General features: G+C 53.3%; 1 protein-coding gene across 3 annotated transcripts in view; it reads right to left on the minus strand.

The window, feature by feature from the left end:
* The window catches only part of Greb1 (growth regulating estrogen receptor binding 1), a 122,350-nt gene that overhangs the window by 25,207 nt on the left and 71,076 nt on the right, over window positions 1–26,067 (minus strand). For 2 of the 3 annotated variants that reach the window (XM_048804796.1, XM_015479971.2), the window contains exons 5-17: window positions 22,619–22,801; window positions 21,167–21,310; window positions 19,266–19,394; window positions 15,931–16,044; window positions 15,395–15,538; window positions 13,007–13,192; window positions 11,427–11,777; window positions 10,193–10,321; window positions 9,399–9,527; window positions 8,327–8,524; window positions 7,568–7,748; window positions 6,044–6,239; window positions 4,543–4,679 (exon numbers count right to left, since the gene is read on the minus strand). In XM_048804796.1, coding sequence (XP_048660753.1) covers window positions 4,543–4,679; window positions 6,044–6,239; window positions 7,568–7,748; window positions 8,327–8,524; window positions 9,399–9,527; window positions 10,193–10,321; window positions 11,427–11,777; window positions 13,007–13,192; window positions 15,395–15,538; window positions 15,931–16,044; window positions 19,266–19,394; window positions 21,167–21,310; window positions 22,619–22,801 — 2,221 coding nt within the window. The remainder of the gene's footprint in view (window positions 1–4,542; window positions 4,680–6,043; window positions 6,240–7,567; window positions 7,749–8,326; window positions 8,525–9,398; window positions 9,528–10,192; window positions 10,322–11,426; window positions 11,778–13,006; window positions 13,193–15,394; window positions 15,539–15,930; window positions 16,045–19,265; window positions 19,395–21,166; window positions 21,311–22,618; window positions 22,802–26,067) is intronic. The other variant, XM_048804797.1, reaches the window with a different exon arrangement.

A 26,067-nucleotide genomic window follows, 5' to 3' on the forward strand; every position in this document is an offset into this window, starting at 1 on the left:
GGAGGGGAGGGGGGATAGTAGAGGATAGGAAAGGCAGCAGAACACAACAGACACTAGTATGGCAATATGTAAATCAATGGATGTGTAACTGATGTGATTCTGCAATCTGTATATCGGGTAAAAATGGGAGCTCATAACCCACTTGAATCAAAGTGTGAAATATGATATATCAAGAACTATGTAATGTTTTGAACAGCCAACAATAAAAAAAAATTAAAAAAAAAAAAACAAATTGCTTAAAACCAGAGATAAATTCAAGTTTCTTTAAAGCAGCTGGGGGTGGGGCAGGGGAAGCATTCTTTAGAGAGAAACTTGAAGGCGAGGAAAAGGCAGATGGCTCGTTTTAAACAACATGTCAGAAGACAAGGAAGCCACATCCCTGATGCCCCCCAAAAAGCAAAACAAAAAGAAAATCCAAACCAGAATGTTGTCTTTCAAAAGCAAGGCAAAACACGGGCTGGGGTGGAGCTCTGCGGTAGAACTCATGCTCATGTGCACGCAAAGATGGGTTTAATCCCCAGCAAAGCAAAATAAAATTTTTTCAGACACACAAAATGTGAAAGAATTCATCAGCAACAGACCTACCCCACGAGAAATGCTAAAAGAAGTCCTCTAAAGAGAAGGAACGTGATATCAGATGGAAACCAAGTCTACACACAGGGATGAAGAACCCCAGCAAGAGCATGTGAGAAAATATAAAAGAGGGCTTTGTCACATTTTAATAGCTTCAAAAGATTATGGACTGACTAAAGCAAAAAAAAAATTGTAAAGTTTATAACATTCATAACAAAAAGTAGAAAACTTGGAGGCGAGAAATGGAAATGCCTGGTACAGTTTTAAGGATCTTACATTATACACATCACTTGAAAACAGACTACAACAAGTTAACGATATATATTGTAATTATGAAGCAACCACTGAAAATCACAACACAGAGTTGAAACAGAGAGAGAGAAAACGAGAGATTATGAAAAACAGATGGTACAAGATCTAGCCACATTAAATATAAATGGACTATCTCAACTAAAGGGTAGAGATTGTCAGACTGGATAAATAGAAAGATCCTATAATAAACTGACTATACGGAATCAACTTCAAATACAAAGAAAGATACAAGTGGGCTTAAAGTTAAAGGACAGGATGTAATAATCTATGCTAACACTAATCAAAAGAAAGCCAGAGTAACTCTATTAGTTTTAGAGTAGATTTTGAAGCAAAGAATATTTGGATTATTTCATTAGTCATGAGAGGGTCAATTCACCCAGAGACACCAAAGTGTCACAAATGGCAGATAAATGCCATTAGTCACTGGAGAAATTCAAATTAAAACCACAATGAATTATCATTTCATACCAACTAGAATGGCTAACACTAAATAAAAAGATGGACCACACACATGCTAGGAAAATGTGAAGCTCTGGAACTCCCACACACATGGCTGGTGGGAATGTCAAATGAATCACTTTGGAAAGCAATTGAGCAGTTGGTTAAAAAATAAATAAATAAAAGTTAGATGCTGCATGCCCATAATCCAAGTTAGTCAGAGGCCGAGGCAGGAGGACCACAAGTTCAAGGCCAGTCTGAGCAACTTATCAAGAACCTGCCTCAAAACATTAAAAAAAAAAAAAAAAATCTAGGGATGTAACTCAGTGGTTGAGTGCCCCTGGGTTCAATCCAAAAATAAATAAAATTAAATTAAACAAAATACAGGAAATAGTTAAACACATACCTACCACATAACACAGTCATCCTACCACTAAGTATTTACCCAAGAGAAATGAAAGCATATGTCTAAACAAAACCTTGCACATGTTCCTAGAAGCTTTGTGTGGAATAGCCAAAACTGAGAAATAAAGTAAATGCTTATTAGCCAGCGAGTAAGTGAACTATATATAACCATTCAACAGCCTTGAACTCTGGATACCAGCAGAAAGGAACTACTGATCCAGCAACATCACAGCCCGGTGTAGGAAAAGCCAGACCCACAGAGCACCTGCCTTACGATTCCCTTTTCATACAATTCTAGGAAATGCACACTTGTGCGAGGCGCAGCAGGCAGGAGGGAGGAACTGCAAGGGGCACAGGGAATGGTGAGGTTTTCCCAATGTGTACAAAGGCCAAAACTCACTGAATGACTTAAGCAGGTGTGGTTCCCTGGATGTCAGCTATTCCTCAGTGAAGCTGTGATTTGGAACAAGACAAGCCCATGGGACATGGCCACTGCTACACAGCTCCAAACAGCTGCCACCTGTCAGGCACAGCCACGGGGCCAGCCTGGCTCATCCTTGAGCCTCCGTGGTTGGCCCTAACAGGGTGCTGCACAGACAACACTAGGAAAAAACTGCGGATGTCTCCATATTTTACTTTTAAGTCACAGAGGTCTGTGTCCGATCTCTAGTCCTTCCCACAAGCAGGTTTCCCAGCCTCGTACAGGTGTCTGGGACACATGGCCAGCTAACAGCCTGGACGGGCACGTAGTGGCAAGAACAGTGACCTCTGTGTCTCATCTTCATCTCCTTCTATTGGCCAGTTTCAGGAGAGTTTTCCAAATAGACGATTCCTAGGCAGGGTAGCTTAGCCCAGTGGAAAGAACCCCAGACCTGCCTTCAGTCTGGGTTGCCACACACAGGCCACGTGAACTTGGGCCAAACATGCTCCCTCTCTGGGCTTCCGTTCCCACAATTGTAAAGTGAGGTGGTTGAGCTAAAGGATTCCTAGGAGGTCCTAAGAGTGCACACACCCCAACATTCCAAGGGTTGGCATTCTCTCCTTACTCCCTGAAACAGAAATGTAAACTCTGAGCGGCACATATGCTTCTAGGTCAGCAGAGGGGAAGCAAGAAGAGGGGCAGAACCGAGACTCAGACACCGAAGCCCAAGCTGTCCACATGCACCTGCTACTGAGCCTGTTAAACCCTTGTAAGAAGCCATCAGGAAAGAAGATTCACTCTACAGGTCAGGGCACTGAGGTTCAGCAGGTTAAATGACCTGCTCAAGGTTAAAACTAATGAAGGGCAGAACCCAGATGTGTGGATACAGTGGTCAGAGTCTGGCTTTTTACTAGCTGTGAGACCTTGGTCAGTGTGGCTTAGTGGTGATGTGGTTTTGGAGTCAAGTGACCAGGGTCTGGGTCCAGTTTCACTACAAATTGCCCACATGACCCTGGACAAGTGACCTAACCTGCCTGAGTCTCAGTTTCATCTATAATATGGTGATAATAGTTCCTGTGCTATAGAGAGGATTGTTGTGGGTAACAAACATGGGATTCTGAACCCGAGGTCTACCGCACACTCTGCACTCAGTTCAGGCCTGCTGCAGGAGAGGCGGAGCAGGCAAAGGCCAGTCCCCACAAGTGTGTAAGCTCTCAGTGGGCCTCTTCACCCAGGGAGCTTATGAGAGCTCAGTGGCCAGCCCGGGAGCAGGAGAGCAGCCTCATTCATCTCCATTAGCATCACAGAACTGAAGGTAGCAAAGAGGTTCAGTTCCTCAAAGGGTGTTCTGGGGAACATGGATCCCAAGAGGTTCTGGACTTGCCAGCCTCTGGAGACCAAGGGCATGCATGGGCAGACAGCTCTGAGGATTCATATGAGAAGAAATCCTATTGTTAACCATAACGTTTCTCCAACACGTGTGGCCACGGAACCCCTCCTGGCTTAAAAGCTATTAGTATCCAGCCAAAGAAGTGTACCTAGGAACACAGCTGGAGAAACATGTCTAGCTTGATCCCTAAGCAAGGGAGACACATGGGCGCAGGGAGAAGCAGAGCCGCTCATTTTTGTTCTGAATCAGACAGTCTAGAGAACATAGCCGGCCCGTGAGGTGTAGGCTCTGTGGACATCATCAGACAGCCCAGAGAGCACAAGGGGTAGGCTGTGACGTCATCAGGCAGTCAGAGAACACAGGTGGCTCACGAGGCGTAGACCCTGCAGATGTTGGGTCTACGCAGACTCTGCCTCTGCCCTCAGTCTCCTCATCTGTAAAAAGAGGTCTCTTGTGACAGGGTTAACGGGGCTGACTGTAGAGCCAGGCTCACTCTGGGTTCTCCCTGTCCTCTGCCACTTGCTAGACCTTTGGCCTGAAAAAGCTATGGCACCTGAGCTTCAGTTTCTTCGTTTGTGAGATGGGGATTGTAACAGCAGCTGGCTCAGGGAGCGGGTGAGGACCAAACAGGATGAAGAGCACAAGAGACCATTCACTAGATGATGCTTGTTGAAATAAAGACCAAAGGCAGCTGTGAGGCCACTCTCCAAGCCTTCTGGTACTTTGCCTCCCACTCTCCTGCCACCATTGATGTACACACAGGCCCACATTCCAGAATATATTTGCCCATTCTTATCTCTAATATTTTTTGCAGTCTGACCAAGACATCACTGACCCAACGTGATTCAAACACAGAAGAAATAAACCAGGGTCCCTCTAACAGAGAAACCGGGTCACCAGGGAGGGAGGGACACATACTTTCTTCCTGGAACTCCCTGACTTGCCGTACACACATCACAGTAAGCCAGAAGCACTTCTCAGAACTTTGAAGAGAGACACGTACCTTTTTCCTAAAGCAGTAACCATGGCCTCAAAGGAGCTATCATATCTGAGCAAGGGAAGGCTGTGTCCTGAAAGGGTGGATTCAATGAACTCCGACAGCCCGAAGTACTTCTTATTTTCATGGTACAAGTCCACTCCCTAAAACAGACATGAGCATCAGTCACTCACCCTAAAACAGACACGAGCGTCAGTCACTCAAAGGCTGCACTTGCAGGGAAGGGCCGGGATCACAGCCCAGGCCTCTGGACAACTTGGACTGGCACCTTGAACTAGACTACGCTGGCTGCTGTCCCCGGGGTCACCTTGGAAACATCACCCTGCAGCCCTTCTTCAGGGATGGTGCACCCCATCCACGGAGTTTCCCATTCCTTTGGCCCCATTATCTTCAGCAGGGAGAAAATTCAATCTTTCTTTTTCTTTTTTTAAACATGTAAATTTCTTTGTTAAAAATTTTTTCCACAATTTTAATTTGGTTTTAGGAACAGATGAATCAATTCTTTTGTATTCTTTTGCCATTAAAATCAGGAGGGGAAAAAAAACACATTTATCTACCAATCTTACATTGACATAAAATTCCTCCCAAACCAACATCAGAGCTTCTCAAACTTCAGAGCAGAAAAACAGCCGAGAAGACGGTTTGAAACACAAAGGTGTGGGTTCTATCCTCAAATAGGGTGGCTCAGGGCCAAGGCCAGGGGTCCAGCAGCTGGGTCATAGCATGGGTCCACCATGGTCTCAGGCAAGTGGCAAACCCGAGCCACATTCCCGAGGGTCCATCAGCAACCTTCTCAGCACCTGCACTTGCATGTGCTCAAAGGCAGAAGCAGGCAGGGTCCATGGCAAGGGCCATGTCAACAGTGGCTGTGACCTCACTGGGGGGGGAGCCCACAGGTCTGAAGGTGAGCATCAGCACGAAGTGCTCTGATGACTGAAGAACCCTGAAGAAATCCAGAATTCTAGGATGACTTAGTCCTTGTGTAAATAGCTAGAATCCAACCACCCAGAATCCTCAAACATCCAGAACTGTTTGGTCTTCCACTCTGATGAGAAAATGCAGGTGATAAGCAAAGGTTGGAGGGTGTGTGCTCAGTTTGAGGAAGGAGATTTGGAGCGTGGCTGCCTAGGAACTGGAGATAGGAAAAACAGGAGCATCTCCAAGGCTGCAAGCTAGGCACAGAGGTGCTCTGCACAGAGCCCAAATCCCCAGAGCCCCCAAGCTTGATTTCCAACATCTTTATCCCATGCCATGAAAGCAAGTGTTCAAAAGGCTGCTCACAGTGATGAGGGGACAAAGTGCCAAGCACTGTACTATGTACCTAAGATGGGCGCAAAGTGACAGACTTGAGGAAGTTTTCCAAAAAATACCAAGAAGGCTTTAAAACTAACCCTTGGTTGAGGATCCACGGAGCTGGAGCCCACTCATCCCTCCAACCACACCAGTCCAGACTTTGGCTAAACGCGATCTCTCCACCCTCAAGCATCCCAGGCCCAGCAGCACTCACGTTACTGTAAGAGAGGGGCCAGTGGATCTCGTTGTAGGGGCTGATGAGGGTGTGTTGTGTCTGCAGCGCGTAAGGGAAAGAAGTCACGTGAAGGGTCACGATGTTGGGGGCTTCCTTCACCTCCCTGCAGTTGAGTAGTCGGTCCACCAGTCCCACAGGAGGGTCACTTTGAGAATAGAGGTTATGAACAGCGCTACTGAGGGTGGGGAAGGAGAAAGACAGCATTACTCCTGCAGCTTTGCAAGTCTATAAGGACAAAGCAGTTACACATTTACAACTAGCCCCTAACTGTGCCTGAAGCTGAAGCTTATGGCTCTGCCCACGACCAGAAAAAGAAAAATGCTTGGACTTCAGACACCTGTCAGGGAATCCTGACACTCCTTCCTTGTGGAAAGTTGGATGGGTGGGGTGACTGTAGAGGATTCTCACAGGATCCATGATGCGTCTACCTTGGAACAGCGACTCGTACCCAGGAGTGCCCACTGTCCACCTTTGGCCCAACTTGGCTGTGTACCATCTCCTTCAGGAGGCGATGGCGATGCAGGTGAGGAAGGAGCTCAGGGGCCAGATGAGTCTCCTAAAGTCCTACTGAGTGTAAATGATCCAAGGAGGAGAGAAAATGGCAAATGTAGAGCACTACAGGGACAGGAACGGGGAACTTTTGGGCCAGGGGTCTGATAGACAGGCCCAGCTTGGCTTTGCAGTGAGGAATGGCCTCAGGATCCTCCTCTGTAAATCCAGAGGAGAGAGAAGAATCAGTGCTTCACTTTTTGGGTGGCAGGAAGCCACTCTTGAGAAATCTCCCCCCAAATGAAGATTTACAGATAGCTTTTTCTATCATTTCAGAATAATCAGATTCACCAAACCCACATCCAGATGCTGGATTATAAACCTTTGACCTATGTGATCCTCCATGCCCTGGCCACCCTAGCTCTGTGGCCCTCACCCAACTCAGAGTAATACCTACCTGCATAACCCCAAGGTCAAGGCCCTGGAAATGACCCTTCCCAGTGAACAACCAGCAGACCCTGCAACTTCTGGCTGACCTACCTGAAATTCATCTGGGTTGACATTCATTCTAATTGAGTAAAATTGCCCTCAGGAAGGGTGGGCACCAGCCATGATCCATGGTCCTGGAGTTGCAGAGCCTCCATCACAGAGGGGTGGGGCTGGGGCTTCTCCTTTGAGGACCCCTTCCCCAACATGCACCAGTGTGGCTGCTTGTTGCCAGTGGGTCATGGAGAAAATGTGACAGGCTGCAATTCAGGGACCCTGACTGCCCGCCAGCTCTGCCAGTAACCCCTGCTCCAGCCCGGACCCTGAGCTGACATTTCTCTTTCCAGCCCTCAGCTACCACAATGTGCTAGGTGATCCCTGAGACAACACCTGGCTCTAAGATTCTAGAAAGCACCATGGCACCTGCCTACAAATACCAAGCCCCAGCAGACCCCTTCCCTCGGCCCCAAGTGTCATCCATATTTTGAAGGAAGAACGTGTCAACTGCCAATGACCATTTGGTCTGACCTCACAAGATCCCAGTGGGCGTGATCGTGGATTAGCACAAAGAGCGTATGCGGGTTCTGGAAGGAGTTTTGCAGAAAGGCCTTGAATCTCGTCTGTGCCTCTGCATCTAGCTTCAGAATGTACTGCTCCACCCGCTGCTTGGTCATGGGCTCCTTTTCCAGGCCAAGCTCCAGTAAAACACCTGCAACACAGCGAACACGTCAGCAGCTCCAACACTGCAGCTCCTTCCTGCAGACAACAGATGACCGTCTCCAACACGGCAGGCCCCAGGCTGCAGGGGTGTGGACTGCAGAGACAGCTGAGCAGAGGGCCCTCCTGAAACTGCTCTGCATGGGTGGGGGAGGGGCTTGGCTGTGTGCATGGCAGCCACCTGGGGCACAGCCAAGCAGGCTCCATGAAACCAGGTGAGACCAAAGAGGAGGCAGAAGTGCCACATCCAGCAAGGCCACTTCTCAGTCTGAATGCACAGATGCTACATCGTGCCACTAAGAGTGACTGCATGGAGTTGAGACATCAGGGAAAACGTTAAGTCATTGGCTCAAGGGACACAGAGAAGGTTCAGGCCCTGGTTCTACCTTGAACAGATTCTAAACTCTTGGGCAGGTCACATTGCTGAGCATTAATTTCATGATGTGTACAACTGGGGCAATAATAGTCGTTCATCTTTTTAATAGCAAAGGACGCTGTTCACACCCAAATGTGAGTTTAGGGAGAGAAGAGCTCCTCCCCCAGGCCTCACGTCCCCCAAAGGCCCCATACCTGAATGCCAGACGTGGAACAGGGTCTGCTGGTAGGTCACTTCCGAGGGCGGAATGCAAATTAGAAAGTCCACCTTCTCGAAGGAGCCCAAGTCCAGGTTCTGGGTGCTGGAGTCCGCGATCGAGCACACGTGGGAGAGGAGCTTCTGGGCCACTGCCAGCTGGAAGGGCCGGACGCCACGCGGCTCCAGGTGGCAACCTGCAGCCAGAGCCCCAGGCGCCAGGTGAGCCCAGAGCAGATGGCTACTGCGGGCCCTTGGCTACGGAGACAAGGAGTGAGCCCCAGTCCTGGGGAGGCCAAGCCCCGCCCAGGGCGGGAAGGGGAAATCACATCTGCCCAGTGCCACTCTCAGCTGTGCGCCAGGGAATCAGCAACGCATCTCTCTTCCTTAACAATGCCAGCATGAGCCAAGAGCCCAGGAAACAAAGAAGTGACAACTCTGCTGGAGGAGGGGACGAGGGCAGCACCCGGAGGTGACAGTGTAGCTGGACTTTGGAAGAAGTCTGCAAGCTCCCCAGGAAGGAAGGAAACTCTCACAGCTCCTCAGAACTCAATGTAGATTAAAAATCCCAACAAAGCATTGATGGGAAGGAAAGTGGCCCAGAGCAAGGTACCACCTCAGGAGCGGTCCCAGATGAGGTTGCAGGAGGAAAGAAGGTGTTGCTTTAAAGACCCAAGTTCAAATCAGGCACTGGTCAACTCTGACTCTAAGGAGATGCCCCACCTTCCATAAGCACCTGGATGTCACCTCCTCAAAGCTCCCAGAGCTGTGAGTGCAGCTTCACCAGTGCAGACCCAACCCCAGCTTCCTCCATCACCACTACACATACCTGTGCCTCCCCATCACTCACTGTGTCACCTGTCCCCTCCCCACCACTCACTGTGTCACCTGTGCCTCCCCATCACTCACTGTGTCACCTGTCCCCTCCCCATCATTCACTGTGTCACCTGTGCCTCCCCATCACTCACTGTGTCACCTGTCCCCTCCCCATCACTCACTGTGTCACCTGTGCCTCCCCATCCCCTCCCCCATCACTCACTGTGTCACCTGTGCCCCCCCCCCATCACTCACTTGTGCACACAGGTGTCCCACTGACATCCAGGGCTGCTGCTTGAGTGACAGAGGAGGCAGGGAGCGAGGAAGAAACATGGCCTTGATTTTCCTGATGGAATTTGTCCAGTAGAATGTCCATGTCCCCCTCTGCCCGAGACAGAACAAACAGAAGTGGGCCTCCCCTCTCATGGAGCTCAGGAAGCACCCCTGGACCAGCTTCCGTGTGCCTGATGCCTTCCTGAGGCCCAGGTAATGGGAACGGAGACATGGCCGTCCTATCAAGGAGTCCACAGCCCAGTGAGGACACAGGTATGTTCACCACGTCCACTGTGCCATGGCAAGGCAGGTGCAGGCAGAGTAAGAGGGAGCCCTAAAGGACAGAGAGGCAGGGTCCCAAGCTGCTCCCAAAGAGGAGAGGGTATAAAGCTCCCTAGGGGGACAGGGAAACCAGGCAGGGGCTGGAGGGGCAAGTGCTGGCAGCACCAGACACACAGGAAGAGCTCTCCAGGGAGAGGCCTCTGGCAGTTTGGGACGTGGAGTGGCTGAGGTGGGGGGAAGGAGCACTAAGACAGTAAGCACTTTCCCAGGAGTGACAGAGGAGAACCCTACAGCCCCAGCAGGAAGAGATAGCCAGAAACCATAGCCCCAGTGGGAAAAGGAAAGGAAGGTCAGCACCAGTGCACAGACGGGGACCACAGCGCACCGTGCTCAGCCTCGGGAGGCCACAGGTACGATGCGGGCACACATTATCTCCCTCCACATTTACTCCTGTCTTTTCAATGTAACCTTCTGCACCAGCCTCTCAAGCCTACCTGGACAGAGGGTGCTAAAAAAGGCCCCCAAGGAGTCCACCTTCCCCGTCACCAGCTCGTAGTGGACTTCCCTCTGGTACTCCGCTGGGCTGAGGAGGCTCTCAGAAAGAATCCGGGCTTGGTATTTTCCTGGAAAACAAACCACAGCTTCTATGCCTCTGTTTGGAACCTTTGAAGAGAGGGTCCTGCCTTGGTGTCTCTCCCCGACCCCAAGTCCAGCACCACACCTGGCAAAAAGCAGGTGCTCCTGTAGGTTAAATGAATGGATGGCATACACCACCCTGTCCCAGTGTAACGGGATAATAGAAGGGACCCAAAAGGCTGAGGTCACTTATAGAAAACCCTTGGATGCCACCATCTCCTTCATCTAGCTGCATCACCTTGGACTGGTCACCTACCCTTCTGGACCTATGGACCTCATCTGTACCGGGTGACTGACAGCAGCCTCAGCCTCACAGGCTTGCCGCCAGGTGACACAAGACAAGGGTGGTGGACACACACCGAGGCTCCAGGTTTATTACTGAATGGCTGTTTAAATCCAGGTGAAGAATTAGTAAAAAATGAGTTTAGGATCAAAGAATGTTAATGGCAACTGAGACACTACATTGGAACAACGTGCATTTTTTAGGCATATAGAGACAAAAATCTCAGGTTGAAAATACTCAACATCTAGGAACCTAGGAACCAACTCAAAAGAGCCTGCATTTGGTGTCAGGTTCCCAGCCAGGACCTTACTCCAGGAGGGCACTTGGATGCCCAGCCCCTGGAGTGATAGCCGTGCACAGCAGGTTTTCAGAGAGTATTTTTACACTTAATTAGCAAGCTGGCTCATTAACCCCCAGAAATACTCAAAGGCCATTGTTCTTATCCCCATTTGATGAAGACACCAAGGACCAGAATTTTGGTGCGAATGGTCAGTCACAATGCGGGGCACTTGGTGGAACCAGGTTTGCAACCTGGTTTGGGCCCCAAAATTGGCCCTAATCTTTCTAGGGAAGAAACAGGAGCTGCTAACCACCCCCTAGAGCAGGAATGGAATTTTAGCGAAGCCCATCTTCTGGACCTTGAGCCGGGGCACCAGACTGCCTTCCAAAGTGATACCTGGCAGACTGCAGGTATCACCGGCTCTTGCAAACACAGGGTCCCTAAGGCAAAAGGGATGGACCCACCAAGGACAGGGCCTGGGAAATCAAGGTGGCTGGTTTTCCCACCAGCCAAGAGGTGGCCAGCTCACCAGTGACAGCAATACAGGAGTCGATGGCCGCATTCCGGCAGGCACAGATGATGACCACGTAGTTGGTCTTGGCGAGTTTGCCCTCAATGAGCAGGCGGAACATCTCGGAGAGGCCCTCGGCCAGGGAGTAGGCACACTCAATGACATGCACGCTGTCGTTGCAGGAGCTGGCGGCCAGGCCAGCCAACCAGGGCAGCTGCGCAGAGGTCACTGGCGCTGCGGTGCTCGGCGCAGGTGGGTAGGGCTGGGACGGCACCTGCTGGTACTGCCGGATCTCAGTCAGGTGCGACTCACGCCAGGAGCGGAGGAAGATCTGCTCCAAGTCCTCCATCAAAGGCACCTGGTCTGCCGCTGAGGAAGGAGGTGGAAGACGTCAGTGGGTGTGCGAGGTGTAGGGCACGGGCAGCCTGACCCCAGTGTGGGGCATCTTAGGATAACACAACCGAGGCTGTCACTGTGGAGTAGTGGCTGCAACAGCTCAGAACACAGGAGGGCGTGAAGCCTGCCTCCTGCCTAGAACCACACCTGTCCTCCTCCTCCACGGCCCTCACCTGTACTCCCCCTGGCCCATGGCCCTCACTGTCCTCCTCTCATGACCCTCACCTGTGCTCCTCCTCCCACAGCCTTCACCTGTACTCCCCCCTGGTCTATGGCCCTCACCTGTCCTCCTCCTCTCATGACCCTCACCTGTGCTCCCCCCTGGCCTACAGCCTTCACCTGTGCTCCCTCCTGCCATGGCCCTCACCTGTCTTCTGACTCTCATGGCCCTCACCTATGCGCCCTCCTGCCATGGCCCTCACCTGTGCTCCACCTGGCCTACGACCCTCTCCTGTGCTCCTCCTCTCATGACCCTCACCTGTGCTCCTCCTCCCATAGCCTTCACCTGTGCTCCCCCTGGTCTATGACATTCACCTGTGCTCCCCCCTGGCCTATGGCCCTCACCTGTCCTTCTCCTCTCATGACCCTCACCTATGCTCCCTCCTGCCATGGTCCTCACCTGTCCTCTGATTCTCATGGCCCTCACCTATGCGTCCTCCTGCCATGGCCCTCACCTGTGCTCCCCCTAGCCTATGGCCCTCACCTGTCCTCTGACTCATGACCCTCTCCTGTCCTCCTCCTACCATGGCCCTCACCTGTGCTCCCTCCTCCGTGCTCCCCCCGCCTATGGCCCTCACCTGTCCTCCTCCTACCACGGCCCTCACCTGTGCTCCCTCCACAGCTCTTCACAGGAGGCTCTTCTCGGGGTCCAGGTCTATACTCAGGCCCTTCTTGGTGACTCTAAATTGCCCCACGGACACACACGTCTGCCTTCCCCGATTCCCACTGCTTCTTTCTCCCCCACTAGATGGGAACACCCCTGGGGCCATGCGCCTTATCTCCTGCTGCCTCTGTGCCTGGAACAGCAGGTGCACGGCTGGGAACGGTCTCTCCCAGCTCTCTCCCACCCCTCCGTGTGGTGACCACTGCATGAGCCCTGCTGTCCTCCCACATTTCATCTCCAGCTGCACAGCTGGTCCTCGGGATGGGCTCCTCCCTAGCCGTCGCCCCTGAGTGGTGAGTCGATGGCAGAAGGGGCTCACCCAGCTGGACCAGGTAGTAGACGGTGAGCAGAAGCTGCATCTCCTCCGAGATGGGCTGGATGCTGGAGGCTCCGCGCTGTTCGTACGCCCTGGAGATGGACTGGGAATTCTGGTAGCAGGTGTACAACAGGGGGCTGACCACCACGTCGCTCAGGTTCCCACAGAGGTAGGGGAAGTTCCCGTGGCCTAGGAAAGAGACAGCAGCCACCTGGCAACCAGCCTCCCGCACGCTGCGGCTGCACTCACGCGGGGTCTCCGAGCGAGGTGGACTGGGGAGCTGCCCCGGGTCTCCCAAGTGCCCCTTTCCATCCCGCTCTGCCCTCCTGGAACCTAGGACAACAGTCATGACCTCCGATGACCAACCACTCGTCTGTTCATTTAGTCCAAGCACAGAGAGGAGCAGCTCCCCCAGAGCCAACAGCAGTGACCACGATGTCACTCCTCATCAGTGACCTTGGGGCACCTCACGTGCTGCCCTGCTGGGTCTCTGGTGGGTGCTGCTTGCCAGTCCTTGCCTTCCTGGCACCCAGGGACTCTCTGGCCAGCTGAGTTAGGAAAACATGTCACTGTCCCGGGAAACAGACAGCCCTTGACAAAGGCTTCACCTAACGTCATTCTGATGTCAACTCTCAGGGGCAGAACTGCCCAACAGGATCAAAGCTCCTCTTCTCCATCACGGGTCTCTTGACCCTGTGTGCGCAGTTCGCCTCTCTAAGCCTGGGTCCCCACATTTATAAAGTGGGGTAGAGACATGGATGCTCGTGGGGTGGCTGAGGTACCAAAAGTAAATGGGTGTGGTCTCTCACACTGGGAAGGTTCCCTGTGTTCCCCAATGACAGTTACTGAATCCCACCGGGTCCTAGTCACAGGTCTTGTGCCAGGCTCCAGAGTAAGTCTGGGGCCCAAGACACACGTCACGTCCCTGAGCAACACTTGCCAAGCCCCACCAGGTTTCTGTTGCAGAATTTGGGCCTAGTTCTCAGGGGGTGGACCTCCAATTCACAGCTCTGATGAGCCCCTGGGTGGTGCTGGGTCACTGGACAGGGAACATAGGAGGGTCACAATGCTCACATGGTGGCTTATTAGAGACCATGTAAAGAGTACCATAAAAGGATGTGACATTTGTCCCAAAAGAGGCTCAGAAAAGCTGCCGTGGGAGCCAGCTGGGCCTTAAAGCTGGTGGGGTTTGGATACATGGCAGCAGGGTCAGGAGTCCAGGAGCAAGCGCTTCACAGGGAGGGCCTCAGCTTATACAGAGGAAGAGGAGGGAAGAGCATATGAGAGGAAAAAGAGGTCACACTCTGAGACCTGTAAGTGTCGCAGGGATCCCCCCTCTGGGGCTGCTGGCTCAGAGTGGGTGAAGCTCTGCCCACACCTCTGAGCCCCCAGCCTCACCTAGCACCGTGTTCTCAGCGCCAACTGCACACACACATCTGCCGAACGCTGGCCAGTGAGCCAGCGGGGGCCCCGGGGAAGCACCCTAACCACAGGCCCTGCCTCCTGCCCAGTCCACAGCCCAGATTTGTGCCCCACTTCCTCACTTTCATGTCCTTTTTTTGGTTTTGGTTTTTGGGTGTTTTTTTTGGAGCGGTGGATATTTCTTTGTTTTAGGGAAAAAAAAAGGAGAAGAAGAAGAGCCTTTTGTTAGTAAACAGTAGACTGGTACCAAATGTACCCAAGGCCCTGCGTGTGAGCGCAAGCACGCGCGCGCGCACGTGTGTGCAGCTACATGCGGCACACTGCCCTTGGGGCACCATCAGCAAGTGAGACCCCCTAAATCCTCATACAGTTTCCCATTTCAAGGTCTTCACTGGAAAGGGGTTTCCTTGAGGAAGTAAAAAATCTACTTCCTGTAGTATACGTCAGCCACGGTGTGAAACAGATCAAATCTGATTTTGTTTAAGGCTCGTACAGTGGTGGCCAGGGCTGTCCTTGCCCAGTCAGAGTCAGGTTGCCTACTCAAAAAAAACAAAACAAAAACAAAACAAAAAAACAATGGCTCTGGGTGACGACAGGACCAGCCACAGACCAGCGCTCCCTGAAGCAAGGGATAGATCTGTCCCTCTCCCGGTCCCTGGTACTCTGCACTGTACTTTTAACCATGGTGAGGCCTCCGGGGAGCTGAGCTGGGGAGGGACACACGAACAAGCGATCATAGGGCTGTCATGAGTGAGACCCCTGGGCTTGGGCCCGCTGTGGAAAGCCAACAAGCTCTGAAATCCCTGGCATGTGATCGGGGAGCCTGGGAGCTGGCTCTGCTTCCTTCTTTCATCGCCCTGTTAGGCTTGTCTCGGGAGGACACGTGTGGAATCAGGTCACAGTTTTGCCTGACTCTGGTGGCTTCTTCCAGCCTCCCACCTCCACAGCTGGGTGCGCTGCTGTACTTGCCTTTAAATATCACCGGCTTGGCCTTGCATATCTTCAGCAAGTTGTCAGGGACCGACACTGGTTCTCCAGAGGCCACAACGGGAAAGGAGACTGAGGCTGGTCCCACCAAGCCAGCCTGAGGCACACAGGACACACCTGCACCCTCTAGGAATATGCCAAGAGTGTAAGGAAGATGCATCGGATGAGGTGGCGTACCCAACCAGCCCCACGTCAGGCCGGCGAACAAAACTGCCCACTGACCCATACCCACATCAGCACCACCCTCCCCCTCCAAATGACCCGGTCCCCTCCTCTTCCACATCCAGTGAGTGGCCTAGAAGCCACCTTTTAGACTTCCCTGGGATCAGGGACTGCTCTCCAGGACCCTGGGCCTGGTTAAACAGCTGACATATGAGTCAGAAATCCTTTTGCCGTGCCAGCGTCTGACTCCCTTGAACCTGCTCCCCAACGCCACACACAGTGGGCACATACACATCACAGGAGCAACACCACCATGGGTGCCCAAGAGCTGGGCTTTGACAAGGCAGGTCACCTACCGTACTTAGCTCTGTTCCCGCTACTCTGAGGGTAGCCGCCATCTGTAGCTGATGGAGATTCTGGAGACCACCCTTTGTGGCGTTTTTTGGGGGGTCCGGAGTTTGGCAAGATACCTAGACAATATTCAGAGCATGGATTAGGCTGTCACCAGAAATGAGCCTTAATACAACTTTCTTCTGATTTAGAGAACATTTATTTAGTATTTTGGTGGAGGGAGTTTGGAGAAAGACAATCACAGTTTTAAAATAGATTCTAAGTATCTAGGGAAGTATCTAGGTGAAAGGCAACATCCTGCCATTTTTATAAATGTTCCACACTAAAGTCACGCATGTGTTTAAGCTTTATCTCTGACCTAGACTCTGTCATCTTTAAAACAGGATAATAAAACCTACTCTGAAAAGTGGTTCAATCAGGACTAAAGAGAATATAAGCAATGCACTTTGTGTACCTAGCAGAGGGTTGGGGCTCAATAAATGGCGGCCACCACCATCCTCATCATCACTGCCGTCATTGTTATATAGATTGCAACATATTTTTGAAGAGTTGGATGTTTGTAGACCAGCAACCGCAGCATTCAATGCACCACCACACTATCACCACTCGAGGGCAGTATTGATCCACCGATGACTAATGCCTACCCAACCCCCACCCCAGGCAGGGAGCCTAGAAAACTAATTTCAGATGAGGGAAAAAATCCAGGAGAGAAGCTGGACTCACTGCAGCTCATGAGTCATTCCTGCCCACTCCAGGTAACAGCATGTTCATGACTCAAGCTATGTATGTGAAGGATTCAAAATATCCAGATTGGGTTGCCATAGTTTCTTGAACAATCTGACAAAATGTCCCCTACATTCAGAGCTCCTTGTCTCAATCAATCCTAAATACACATTAAACTCACCTGAAAACTTTGCAAACTCTCTTTCCCCCAGTTCAGTACTCCCAGGCATCCTGGCTAGGAACTCCCTGCAGAGTCTAACCTGCGGCCAGAGTGGAGATTAGCCACCTGGGAGCCTGATTCTCAGTTTCACCTGAGAAGGAGTCACACTGGCCCCATTGAGGTTCCTTAGAACTGCCCCTCCTGAGCCTCTCTGTGAGTTACAGCTGTGGAAATGATGGTAAGAGAGGCAACCTGGGCCGCCTCCCAGTTACTCTGAAGCCCACTGTAATTTGAGAATGACTGCTTCAGAGTCTCTTGGGAGTAACCCCAAAATATTTCTACCTCTTCTTTAGACTGATCAAAATATAATAAAATAAACTGAGTAAAAAGTTTAAAGCAGTGCTGGGGCCGGGGCTCAGTGGTAGAGCGCTTGCCGAGCATGTGTACAGCACTGGGTTGGATCCCCAGCACCACATTAAAAACCTAACTAAATAAAATAAAGGTATTGTGTCCATCTACAACTAAAAATAAAAGTTAAAAACATGAAGCATTTTGTTTACAAAGAGCTTTAAGACCAGTGGGCTCCTTCATCGTCCCGCCTAAGGCAGGACCGTCATCTTCATTCCCATCTCCACACATCCATCCTAGACACAGTGAAAGGGATCCCACCAAACCTAGTGGCCTGGTCCTCAGCGCTGCAGAAGGGGCCTGAGCTGAGCCCTGGAGTGGAAGACCTGAGAACTCCCCCACTTTGGGAAGCTTAACCCTAAATGACTCCAAGCTGACCCTAAGCCCATAAGCCCTTTCAAAATATCACCCGGAGTGACCATTGGTACAGCATGGACCAACTATTTCTTACACCATCTCTGAAGAGAGGGCCATTATCTGGCGTTTGAGGGAGATGACTCTTATTGCAAGACACTCCTTGCAGGACATTCAGCACCCGCCCGGCCCATCTCCGGAAATGGCATACGATAATCACCCAGCTCTTAGGAACCTCTTGTCCTGGAGAGCCACTGGCCCACAGCTACAGCTGACTGGGGGGAAGGGTAGGCCTGCAGCCCCAGAAGGGAGCCCTCCTGCAGGGAGAGGACTGGGGAGAGGCAGCAGCCAAGTGCACGGGGAGAAAGAAGCAGGGTGTGGGCAGGAGGGCAGCCATCACGGGAAAGGAGGCTCAACAGTCTGGCTGTGGACAGGTTCCAGAAGGGCTTAGGCCCATAGGGATTTGGGGATCTACGTTCCCACACCCTCCATGGAGTACGGCACTGGAAAGTTCCTTCATTCTGGCCAAGAAGGCAACTCTCGCGGCTGGCTTCCCAAAGCCAAGGGCACAGGGTTCCAGGCACAGGGAGGCCCTTGTCCCCCTATGCAGGGTGGAGGATGGGCACCCACAGATCTCAGCTACAAGACGGAGCCACCTCCTGGGCCTTGGCCACTCTGAATTCAGCACCTAGAGGAGAACAGTCGCAGGATGAGGGCGGGAGCCAGGCTGGGGCTCCTCATGCGTTTCAGGCTCTGGAACAGATGCCCTGGTCAGGACAGGAGCCCCAGACTCAACTCAGAAAAAACATTTGTTCCCTCAGGGAAGGTTAGGAAATCCACAAGATTACATCAGGGGTGTCCTCCCTGCCACAGTGGCGATGGATTCCAGCCCAGGCCTGCCTCTCTGGACCTCAGTCTCCTCCTCAGTCAGTGTGGGGCTGGAGGCTTCCTAAGGCCTTTCCACCTGGATGCCTTAGATCCTCACGCCCCCTTAGCTGTGTGCAAGAAGGAGGAAGGACAGAGGGGACGGGCTTGTGAGCTGGTTCTGGATAAGCACTTGGGGAGAGCACGGGCCCCACGACCTTCCTCGGGTCTGCTCGGCCCTTTGCTGCCTCCTCACGCCCACCCCCACCTCAGCCCCCTTCCTCCAGCGCCATCTGCAAAGAAGGCTCCCAACTCGGGAGGCAGCTCAGCTGTCACCTCCTTCACCTCTGGGTGGTGGCAGTGACACCTCTGTGACACACTGGCGTGGATGGCAGCCGGTTCTACAGGGAGCTGCAGGTGTGTGAGGGGTCACAGCAGCTCCTCCAGCCCCCTCACTGCCTGCAGGCCTCCGGCTGACCCTCCTGAGGTCCCCATCCTCTGACTAGCAGGCCACAGAGCTGGGTTTAAATTCAGATCCAGACCCTTTGTCTCCATTTCTCCAGAATTCCACAGCCCTCGATTTGTGGTCAAGAGAGAGGTCACTCACTGTCACCATGAGGGTCTCACTGCTCCTTGGCACACACAACGTCTCCCATGTGTGACTCTCACATAGCACCAGGGCCTGGCACAGACCCCAGATACAGGAGGCACCGCCAACCTGGCCTGATGCTCCTCAAAGCAACACGGGACTCCGGGAGGCTCAGCAGCCTCAGCTCTGAGTCTCCTTTGTCCCCGCTGTCCTGGACTCTGGGACCCCGGGACGAGCACTACCTAGGGCCGAGGGCCGAGGCAGGGCTGACAGGCTGCTCTTCGCCAGCTGCTGGTGCTTGGGGGAATCTTTGCCGTTGAAGACAGCTGGGCCCGAGGCTGAGGTCAGCGAGGGGTGGTCGGAGGCTGGTCCTGGAGCAGAGAAAGGAGGGAGAAGGGTCAGTCTCCAGGATGTTCTGTGGGCTACACAAGCAGGAAATGGTTTTCTTCCACTTTTATAAACTGCCTTGGTACTGGCAAGCCCCACCAGGAGGTCAGAATTTTAGCTGTTATCCTTCATTCATTTTTATTTTGCGTGTGGGTGGTGCGGGGGAGGGAGCCCAGGGCCTCGCCCCTGCAGGGGAGCTCCACACCCAGCTGCATCCCCAGCCCCTAGAGGTGGGGATTCCTGACATGGCGAGTCTGCCTCGCCGACAAGACAGGAGCTCGTGCACACTCGCATGCACACTCCTGCTTGTGAGAAGCGGACACCGACTGGGTGAAAGGGGACCAAGGGAACATGAGTGGCCAGTGGCCCCCAGACTCCAGGCCACGCCTGACAGCTCTGCCTCCTTCCTCCTTCCTTTCCTCCTCTGGAGAAAGGCGGCTGGGTTTGCAGCCTCCCGGGTCTGATCTGCTGTGGGTCCTGGGCTCCCCAGGTCTTGGGACAGTTCTGGGGACAACCATGAGTTCAGGCTTCCCGTGGCTGCCTGACTGCACCGTCGAGTTGTGCAAGTCTCCAGAATGCTCTGGAAGGCTCTGGAGCCAGGAGCAGCGCTGAGCCGTTCCTGGGGGCACAGCAGCCAGTCAGGGGCTAACAGCAGGGTTCTGAAGCCAGGCGGCCTGTAGCTGAACTCAGGCCATCCGTCCCTCACGAGCTATGAGACCTGGGCCACTTACTCAACCTGCCCTACTTCAAGGTGCTCTCCATGAGCCGGGGTGGTGACAGCCGCAGCCCACGGCACTCCCTGCAGGGGACCTGAGTGAGTGGCTGTGAAGCATGTGGAAGAGAGCCTGGCACGAAGCGGGCACTGCGCCTGCCCACTCTCACTGTGACCTCAGTTGTCATAATCACCCTGCAAACTAGACAGGAAGGGTGTCCCCAACATTACAGATGAGGAAACAGAAGACCCAAGGGCTTCAGTGAGTTACTGCAAGTCATTCAGCAGAAGGTGGCAGGCTAGAATGTATGCCCAGGTGCTCCGATGCAGAAACAGAAGACTCCTCAGTCCAGGTACAGAGGGGTTGGGCACACGGGCACAGGGAGGCAGCAAGGCCCTCAGCAGCTGCCATGTGGACTAGGCCCAGTGCCTCAGCAGAAGGGCACTTCCCAGCCCAGGAAGACAACCAGTGACCTTCCAGCATCCTTGAGAAGGCGGGTCTCTCTGGATAACAACCATCCTGTTTTGAAGGTCTGTGGAGGGTGGCCAAGTGCCAAACACAGGAAATAGAAATGGCTGCTGTCAAGTCTCAGCTGCCTCCACCTGTGAGGTCCTAGGCAAGTGCCCATGAGCCTCGGTTTCCCAGTCACTGAGCTGCTCACGGGGCGCTGGCCAGGGTTGGATGAGACGCATGCAGATTGGAGCGCAACCAGCACACAGTAAGTGGCAGCGACCTGGGCTCCTCTGCCCCTCCCAGAGATTCAGCTCCGCCGCTGACTTGGTACCTGCTATGTGCTGAGTCCTGGGCTGCGAATCGGGGGTGCAGAGGGATCTGACCCCACCACGGAGGGATCACATCACACATCAAAGGGCAGAAAATTACAGATTACCAATTCAAGATGACACATGACACGGTGTGGGGGAGACCACATGTGAGCCCACCCTCCATTTATTTTGCAGATGCTGGACTCCATAATGAACAGGCTCGCGGAGACACGCCAGGCCTGGGGTCTTGGCACCTGGGGCACTCCTCCACCGCCTCACCTGCCTGTTGGGCTCCCATCGGGACGCCGGGGTTCGTCCCAGGAACGGACTCACTGGGGAAGGCAGCCAGAGGCCCCGAGCTCTCCAACGGCGGGAAGAGAGAGCTGTTGCAAGTCCCAGTGGAGCTCTGCCGGCTTCTGAACTCTAGGAACAAGAAGCCCGCGTGAAACCAGCTTGCTCTTTTCCAACAGTTGGGAAGACTGGAATGTGTCAACCAGGAGAGTGGGATGTGCAGACATCCATAAGAGATGCCACAGCACGAGGCTGGCCTTTGCTTCAGTGTGCAGCTGGGGCGGGAGGGTGTGGCAGAGGACGGCCCTCCACCATGGTCCACGCCAAGCGACGACGCGGACAGTCAGGAGCGGGCGCAACAGTGCACAGGTAGGACAGGCGGAGAAGTCAACCGCCCCATCTGATCCCTGCCCAAAGGCCCAGGAGGTAGAGGAGTGGTCAGGGCGTCCCTCCGTTTCCCAGCCGTCCCCCGCTGGAAGGGCTGCTCCCAGCAACAAATCTAACGTGTATCACATCACAGCCAGCGGCCAGGGACGGTGTCTGGTCAGAGAGGAGATCCGCTTCGTCCACAGGGCCAGGAAACTGCCTGGCACATGGTAGGAGCTCAAGAAACAGTCATCAAATAAAGTAAAAAGATGGGAAGAGAGAGTGGGGGGAGGAGGGAGGGCGCCCAGAGATGCCCACTCGCAAAGCCTCTTCCTGCTGCTCGCAGAACCACCAGGGAGACTGCACAAGACCAGAAGCAAGGAACCAGTGAGGGACAAAAGGACAGCTCTCCTGACCGTCCCACCTGAGAGGCCCTCCAGGACACACCCGTCCACCCAGGGCAGGCCTCACACACCCAGCCCCTCTGCTCTCCCCCTCAAAGCTGACTGGACACTAGGGGTGCAGGGGAGGCCAAGAGGGCCACAGTGGAGCCCTCTCCTGAGGCCTCAGGAAGCTGGGCCATCAGGTCCTGGGGGATCAGCAACAATAGCTGGTCTTTGGGGTGCAGTGGGGATGGGGCTGATCAAGCCACGCCTGCTCTCGATCGGGGCTCCCCAGCCTCAGCACTGTGACATTCTGAACAGCATCCTTCTTGCTGGTGGCTGTCCTAAGCACTGCAGGAGGTCCAGCAGCACCCTGGTCACTCCCCGCCCCGGGAGCCAGGAGCACCTCCATCATGATCAGAAATGTCTGCAGGTGTTGCCAAACATCACCTGGGACAAAAATCACCCCCAGTCGAGAACCACTGCCCCAAACACTTGCCACAAAGAGCACAGTACAGAGTGGCCCTTTGTCACTTGTAAATATCCCGTGCACTTAGTCTGTCACTACAGTAGACACCTGCAGTGCCAAGGTGCTCTGTGTCACCCGATGGCAGCCCTTCACACCGACAGGCACCGTGGCCCACTGGGGACTCCCAGCACCCAGCACTCCCTCCAGAGCCAAACTCCTCACCTGAGCCCTTCCAGCAGATCAAAGGTCCCTTGGTCAGCGTCCCCTGGGCATTTCGGACCAGGTAGTACTTCAGGTGCTTCTGTTTCTTGGGCTGGGTGGTCAGCTTCAGGTTTATGTGATTGGAGAAGTCCGTGAAGTAGCAGAAGCCCTTCTTTCCACAGCCCACGCAGTTCCCAGAGAAACCTGGAGGGGAAGTGAGCCGTGAGCCTCTCCCACTTACCTCTAATGTCCTCTTCAAATGACACCTGGTTCATCAAAACCAGAATATTCACATCCTGTACCACCAGCCAGGCAAAGGCCCGACCATGTCAGACCAGTCCAGGGGCCAAGGCGTCCATGACTCAAACAGAAGGGTGAGAAGACCTAGCCCGGGAGTGGGGAAATGGGCCTGGCAAGCTTGGAGAGTTGGCAGCTTAAGGGCCAGGTGTGTGGTGTGTGGTGTGTGTGTGTGTGTGTGTGTTTTAGTTACGGGGGTACTCTACAACTGAGCTACATCCCCAGTTCTTTGTTTTTATTTTGAGACAGGGTCTCAGTAAGTTGCCAGGCTGGCCTCAAACTCGCAAGCCTCCTGCCCCAGCCTCCCAAGTCACTGGTAATGTGGACATGAGCCACCATGCCTAGCTTAAGGGCATATATGAAACCTATCTGTGGAGCAAACTTGGAAGAAGAACAGTCCCACTCAACTCTCTTTGGGGATGGAGTACCAGCTTCACTCCCTTGGCACTGGCCAGGTACAGAATCTCCAAGCAATTAGCCAACTGAGCCTGGATACAGTGGAGACCTCCTGGGTCCTAGCATCCATCCTGGACTGGAGCTGAGCCAATGAGTTGCTGAAAAGAATCAGAGAGCCCCACGATGCACAGGGGGGACCCTGGGGATTCCAGCCATCAAATGAAGGCACTACACAGGAAGGTCGCCGTCTGTGGGGTCAGCATCCTCCTGCCTGGCTGGACAGGCCTTTCCGGGAGGTGACACTCTGGTCAGGCCGCTGGGCAGTGTGATGACAGGAACCTCCTCATGTGAATGGTTAGTGACCAGAGCACGAGTGTGAAAAGACCTTCACGAACCCTGAAGCCCACTGGAACTGCACTCATGAAAGTGCGGGTCAGTGGGAGACTCCTCTCTGATCTGTTCCTCCTTGAGCTACCACAAGGCCTTGCTCTGCCCACTGAGACGTCTGGTTTCTGTGAGTCCAAGGTCCTCCGCTAGGGGAGACCCTGAAGCTGAGACAAATTTATTCTGTCCTGTTATCTGGCTGACACGTCTACAAAGGTCACAGAACATCTTAGACAGCAGATCCGTGTGTCTCTGCACAGCTTTGCCCTTAGTCTCCCTGGGCCCTGGGCTAGGTCCCAGTACTCCCAGGGAGTGAAGGTTAAAACAACTCCACAGCAAATAAGACATTCCCATCAGAGTCTCTGGTCTGCATGTTTTAAGTTAATGTAATATTCCTCAAAAGGCCTGAGGAATGAGGACAAATGTCTCGGCCTGGCTGCAGGCCAGCTCCAGGACAACCCACCCTCCACCATCCTATCCCCCAGCACCAGCACAAGCAGACAAGGCACCCAGGACATGAAACCACTGAATTCCATATTTACTTGTTTTTTATGGGACAGGGAAGTGATGTGCAGAGAGCCAAGGTGTCCTTGCCACTCCTCTTCAGCACACAGGACACTCAGCTGAACTGACCCCCATGGCCGGTCAGTATAGAAAGCAAACCCCACGCAAAACTGGAGAACCAAGAGTTGGAGGGTTCCTGCTGGGGGCTGATCTCCAGATAGAGGGACTGTTCCTGCCGAGTACTACCCCACAGGGGGCTCTGCAAACAGATCTCCTGGTACTCCCCAGCCCCACCGCACCGTGGGGTCCTCCTGCGTCTGTCTAACAGGCACGTCCTAAACAGATGCCAGCAGGCGTGGGACAGGACACAGAACGCAGTGCTGCTCCTGGGCCTCCACTCCCTCTCTCGCAGTGGACCTTGCACAAATTGGAAGTCAGAGGGGCCTGGGTTCAATTTTTGACTTGAGGCGTGTGGCTCTTGGCAAGTTAATGATCATCTCTGAGATTTAATTTCCTCATCTGAAAACTATACGACAACGGCTAACCCCGCTGCACTAAGCACTTTACATCATACACCTTCTCTTCAGACCCTCAGGAAGCCCCCCTAAACTGCAGTTCATGGTAGTGTCTCCAGTTTACAGATGAGGGACTCGAGGCTCAGAGAGGAGCCCACAGGTATAGACAGGAAGTGCTGGGCTGGGACTACCACTCTGCTAAGCCATCTCCCCCAAGAATTCATGTGGAAAGAGCACTTCAAGTGTCAAGTGCAAGCTCGGGGGTCCGGGCGTCTAGAGGTCTAGAGGTCCCAGAGCTCTCTCCAGGACTAAGCTGTATTAGACAGGAGAGCACGGCTGGGCTCAGGAGACCCCCTCGAAGCACATGAGATAAGGGGGATGTGGCTCGGTCTCTCTGGCTTTAAGGCTAGTACTAATAGCTCAGTACTTCCGTCCAGAACCAGCTATATGCTTGTGCTGGGAAGCATCCACAGGTGGCTTCCTTTGAACTTGGTGGGAGGTCTCCAAGCTCACAGCTTATGGCAGGCTGGAGGCCCACTGACACCTGCCATTTCCTTCTTGAATCAGCCTCAGGAGGCCTGCAGGACAGCCACCACATGAGTCATGAGTGACAGACACAGCCCCCCAGGTGTGCTGCCTCACCTGTGCAGTGTGTGTGCTCAGAACGGCCTTGACCTTGGCAGTTACTGCAGTGTAGACGGCCACTGGGCCAGCTCATCCAGCCTCCGTGAAATGATATATACGTGGCAGATCTTTTTGATTACAGAAATGTCAGGAGCACTCATTGGAAGAAAATTACTAGACTTAAACCAGGTGCTCTGAGGAAAACACAGATTAAAACTCCTGGCCCCTGAGTGTCAGAAGGAAGAGACAGACACAACTGAAGGACTTCTGACCAGGGCAGTGACAACAGCAGCTCCTCCCACCTGGGCCAGCCTGTCCTCCAACAGCGGTCAGGTAGAGCCCGCGTCATCATCCCCACTTGAGCTGGAGAAGCTGAGGCTCCAAGAGAGAAAGCACGTCCCTGCTAATCTAACACTTGTTTTTCTAGCATGATGGGCTGTGGGGAGGAAGAGGAAAGGGCCCAGAGAGATTCGGGAGGGACTCCAGGAGGACATGCTGGATCTAACTGGACCTCAGCAGCGCTTCTGCGCTCCTTCCAAGGAATGAACCGTCCCAGGTGGCACACACTATGCCGGGCAAGCTCAACGGCCACCCTCCAGGTCCCTGAAAATGAACAGGACAAATCCAGTACTGTCCTGGGCCACGCAGCAGGTGGAGTGGAGAAGCAGGACCAGCACCTGTGTGCACTGTAATCAGCAGCTCCTCAGATTTACCTAAGTCCCCACCAGGGTGGTGAGTGGAGAAGACAAC

Source organism: Marmota marmota, unplaced genomic scaffold (genome assembly GCF_001458135.2).
Source record: "Marmota marmota marmota unplaced genomic scaffold, marMar, whole genome shotgun sequence".
NCBI classification, from domain to species: domain Eukaryota; kingdom Metazoa; phylum Chordata; class Mammalia; order Rodentia; family Sciuridae; genus Marmota; species Marmota marmota.